Source organism: Poromitra crassiceps (genome assembly GCF_964638095.1).
Source record: "Poromitra crassiceps genome assembly, chromosome: 14".
NCBI lineage: Eukaryota > Metazoa > Chordata > Actinopteri > Beryciformes > Melamphaidae > Poromitra > Poromitra crassiceps.
The window spans coordinates 24579716-24584715 of NC_139633.1; the positions used below are offsets into that span (position 1 = coordinate 24579716).

At 44.3% G+C, this 5000-nt stretch overlaps 1 protein-coding gene across 2 annotated transcripts in view; it reads right to left on the reverse strand.

Moving 5' to 3' along the window:
• The window catches only part of cog2 (component of oligomeric golgi complex 2), a 17636-nt gene extending 15152 nt beyond the window's left edge, over positions 1-2484 (reverse strand). For both annotated transcript variants that reach the window (XM_083651018.1, XM_083651019.1), the window contains exons 1-7: positions 2354-2484; positions 1651-1812; positions 1419-1484; positions 1243-1323; positions 844-947; positions 597-705; positions 1-172 (exon numbers count right to left, since the gene is read on the reverse strand). The exon at positions 1-172 is cut by the window's left edge and continues 8 nt beyond it. In XM_083651018.1, the coding sequence (XP_083507144.1) occupies positions 1-172; positions 597-705; positions 844-947; positions 1243-1323; positions 1419-1484; positions 1651-1812; positions 2354-2434 (775 nt within the window). In that variant the 5' untranslated portion in view covers positions 2435-2484. The remainder of the gene's footprint in view (positions 173-596; positions 706-843; positions 948-1242; positions 1324-1418; positions 1485-1650; positions 1813-2353) is intronic.
• Positions 2485-5000: the final 2516 nt, after the last annotated feature.

A 5000-nucleotide genomic window follows, 5' to 3' on the forward strand; every position in this document is an offset into this window, starting at 1 on the left:
TGTATGGTTTGACCAGCACCTGTCCCACCAGGGCCTCAGCGTCTCGGGTCTTATCTATGGTGGCATAGGTCCTGAGGCAGTGACGCACCATGTCCACGTTGCTCGTCTGCAGACCTTCGATCATCAGGCCCTCCAAAGACTGCTGCAGCATGGACGTGATGCCTGCGATTCGCTGGCAGAGGACAAAACATTTGACATAGATTTACTTGGGGTTTTACAGACTTTTGAGTATCCAAAATATTAAGACCATGTACTCATTCTAGGAGATAGACAGTCCAAGTGAATCGTGAATCGAGGTGAAAGCAAGGATCGCTTATACTTTTTCTCTATTAAACCCACTTCAATCATGAAGGGAAGATATTGTTTATGGATATTTAATTAAAGGTTTAAGAGGATTTTAATTTATTTATCTGGAGACAAGTGTAAAGTGTAAATTAGGAAGATTGTCCTTCTCTTTTCCGAACACTCAGCACAGCACTGATTACAGGATTAATAATGAGTGGACAGAAGGGCAGGCAGATGAACTGACTGACTGGCAATTGATTTATCAGTTGTCTGATTGATTGATTTATTGATTGACTGATTAACACACTTACAGGTCTGACTTTGTCCAGTAGGGGCATGCCTTTGCTCTGTACAGCATGGAACTGCAGCTGGTTAAATTCCGTAGCTATCCTCTCCAGAATCTGACCTGCTAACAGAGGACTGCGCGCACGCACACGCACACACACACACCCACACACACACCCACACACACACACACACACACACACACACACACACACAGCTACAGTAATGTACAAAGTGAATGCCGGTGGTTTTAATATACAGTCAGTTCCCTACCTGCTGATCTCCAGAGAGCTGGATTCCTTGTAGTTCTGTGAGTGGAGGATCTTCTCGATCTTCTCCACCGAGCGCACCACCTGGATCAGCCTCAACACATACACCTGTTGAACAGATAATATGATGTGAGATTCATTATAGATCTCTGTAATCCAGATTGACGTATACACTGCTGCAATGGTTTCCTGTTGCAAATTCATTCGCAAGGATTCAGAAATACCTTCATCTTATTGGGTATACAACCCCAAAAGTCATCCTATTTTGACAACTCTTCCCCTCAAACAACACTAAAAATGCTAGCCTGTTTTATAAAACTGACTATAGAAATCTATTTACAGATTAATAAGAAAAGATAGATCAAATGATAGACGACGACAACAGCTGAGGACGGAGCCAAACCTTTTTCTTCTGCAGGTCATCCTGTTTGGACAGCTGGCTGTCTATAGAGTGAATCACCTCACTCACACAGGAACGCAGGCTCTGCAACAGAAAACAGTTAGCTGACATGCATACGATGTGTGGCAAGAATGACCAGCAGAAGACAGGCATGTACAACCACACGACACTGTACATACCATAATCTCCTCTCGTAACTGTCCCAGGGGCACAGAAAGCTGATTGAGGGCCTTGTCCATTCCAACCTGAGAAAGAGGAGCAGAGGTCGGTGTTTCATTTCTAACTGCTTCACTGCTGTTAAGTGTAACAAATGATTGTAGAACAGTACTAATAGTTGTTTGCAGCCTCTGCCTATGCCTAAGCTCAAAACTACAAATACAGTGGCTGATGTGCAACCACAATAACACTCACCAGGTTAGTGGAGAGGTTAACAAAGTCAGCATAGTCCTTGTTGATTAGCTCCACCATGGCCATCTTCAGTAACTTATAGTAGAGCTCCAGGTCTTCTCTCATCTCCTCCAGCTGGACCTGCTTCCGACAGTCCGCCACAAACTGGTCAACGTCAAAGTCATCCTGGCGACAGAGAGAGTAGGCAGCAAGATCAGACAGACAGGACAGACCAGCAACAACATACAAAATATACTAACGCTAGATAAGACCTCCGCCTTCTACTGGACAGGCATGCTGCATACAGTACAATAACATGCAGCATCAGGTAGACAGAGACAGCTACAGTACAAGCTGTATGAGAGAGACAGGCACTGTAGACCGAGACTGGCAATGTTTGACCAGACTAGTCTAGACAAGACAGGCAGACCAAGACAGATTCATCAAAGTTTACATTAACTGCTCAATTTGCCTCGTCATCTAAAGTCGCTTCATGCATTGCAGGTAACGTTATGCATGATGATACAGATATGCATTGTAGATTGTGATTTACCGTTAAGTTTTAAAGCTTGCTAAATAACATGAAGTATCTCTACCAAAAACAAAGAAGCAAGCAGGGACAGCCAGTGACAGCAGCTAAACGTCAACTAGCTACTGCTAGCTGTCTAATAACTTTAGCTAGCGTGTTATTATCATGTTAATCAACGTAGCGTTAACAGAGCCTCACCTTCATAAAAACGTCCTTGTCGAAGCACAACGAATCGGGTCCCTTTGGCAGATTCATATTTGGTTCTAAGGTGTGAAACATACACAGTAAACGGGACGAGCCTCTCCAGCTAAAGCTAGCGACTGCTGCTATAGCTGCTGCTGCTGCTCTTCCGCAAACATGGCAAGAGCACTAAACGAGGAAGAGGAGTCGAGTTCTTTCGCAGCTACAATAACTCTACCGCGCCTCCCAGCGGCCGGGTAAGTAAATGACTGTGGCAGGATGGGAGGAGATGGGTTGGGTCTTTTCAACAATGGTATCACATCATTCAGAATGAAAACAACCTCGTTATATCTGATGAGTCTGTGATTCTCAGTTTTAAAATGCTCAATGATGATTTTATTTTATTTTGAACTCTAAAACCAGATGCAGATGAAGCAAGCAAACAAGGAAGAAAGGAAGCGAGCAAACAAACAAGGAATAACAGGAAAGCTACCATCACTGCAATAGAGCAGTAGCTCACACCTTGAATCATCACACCACATCATCACATCAGTTTAAAGGCAGGCATGGCCCGTCTGTTTTAGCACTCTCCAGACAAAGGATCATCATCATCATCATCATCATCATCATCATCATCAGTATATAAATGGGAGCTGGGGCTCTGTCTGTCTGTCTGTTTGTCTGTCTGTCTGTCTGTCTGTCTGTCTGTCTGTCTGTCTGTCTGTCTGTCTGTCTGTCTGTCTGTCCCACTGATGATATCATCAGTGATATCATAAATCCCACTGATTACATCATCAGTGATGTCATAAATCTGACATCATCAGTGATGCTGGTCTCATTGGCCACACAGCAGCCGAGTTGCGGGCGAGGCCGCAGCTGTATTGTACTACCTTATTTTATTCTGCGCTACTACTGGTTGATTCAATAAAGCTTCTCCCAATCTGAATTTGATTCTGAAAAGCACGATGAACGTTGACGTTGGTCATCCTTGTGAAAGTTTTGCTGCCCAGTTCCACTGCTACAAAACAAAGTGGAATAGCTCTATCAGCAGTGTATTATGATGTTTTAAATTTACATGGCAATTATCCTGACATCCCAATGTCTTTGAATGAGGTTATCTTACACATAAATGAGCAAACCTATCTCTCTGTGTCTCTGTTTTGTTTTCCTCTGACACCGTCACCCTGGCAGCATTCATATTTGGCACGGGTAGCCAACCAGCAGGGGTCCCGAGCAGGCAGGGATATCAAGGCCGGATTTTCGAATTACGTAATTAAATTGGCAAAAATGACTAATTCAAGATTCAAGATTCTAGATTCAATTTAGACACAGTAAGTAATCAGATTACAAACAAGGAATTTATGCAAGTATGCAGCATGGCGATCACATCAATAGTAGAAGATAAAGCCTATAGAAAACAATGACAAAACAATCACAAACATTTACTGCAACAGTAACATATGATGGGGAGGGGCGGGAGGGGGGTAGGATCAAGTCAGTGCGGGCGACCTCGGGCCATTACCAAGCCGGCTGTGCTCAGGGGGCACCGGGGGGGAGGGTGTGTGATACAATCCTTATTCGTGGGGGCTTTTGGGCCTCATTGAAGAGGTGGCATTTGGGAAGAAACTGTCTTTGTGACAAGAGGTTCTGGTTATACCAGATTAGTGTCCAAAATGAGTGAACGGGGGTTCAGCACCATGGAGAGCTCCATGGTGAGCGGAGTTGGAATCAGCCAGGGAAGTGGACTATGAAAGCTCTCTGGGCAGAGGCTGCATGCCAACTATGTGAGCGAGGCCTGACTAAATGGCCAGTGATTGTGTGCTCCAACGGGTATCAGAACTAAGTGTTATAAATGACCTTGACCATGATCACCAAAGTGATTCTCCGGCTAGACTTTGTCCACCAGATAAAGGCATGGGGCTGATCACTGGAAACCTTAGTTTTGAAGCTTCAAATGGATTAAGATAAAGTTAGGGAGAATGAAACCTGGCAGATGTTTTAGGCCAGAGCACAATGGAAAGTAGATGCAAGTGTGTTATTTTACTGTTTGAAATGAAGGATAAGCCCACCTAAAAAACTCGCCTTTCTGATCTGACATAAAAAGAAAATCATATTACACATAATATTTAAGGTCTTTCAAGAATAAAACAACACAAAACAAAACAAAATATTGTTTATTATTGGGGGATGTTTGTCTTACAATAATCATGATTAGGCTACCCCCACAACTTGTTTCATATTATTTTATTATTAGTTTCTATAAATGGCTGTATTTTTTATCTCCACAAACAATTCCAATTAGTGTAGCGGCCTAAATTTAGCCTCCCACCGCCATGCCCACCGCCCATGACAGTTCCTCTGTGACTTTGGGTTTGAGAAGCCGAACCTTATTGGATGATGGGGAAGGGCGATTGTGTCAGGTGACCCAGCAGCAGCCACTATTCATTCAGATTTTCTCGCTTTGGAGAAATCGGCTGGTCGCCCAACCCGGATGCTGCGCGCTGTGCGATCACTATTGATCATTTGGACCAGTGCGGCGCGGCAGAGAGAGCAGGGGAGCGGACACATTTCAGTACCCTTGGAGAGGACAGCTCCTCTGCATTCCAGCCCGGCGGGCAGCCTGGAAGCTCATTATACATCCCCGGGATAGGGGAGGGTGTCGCCG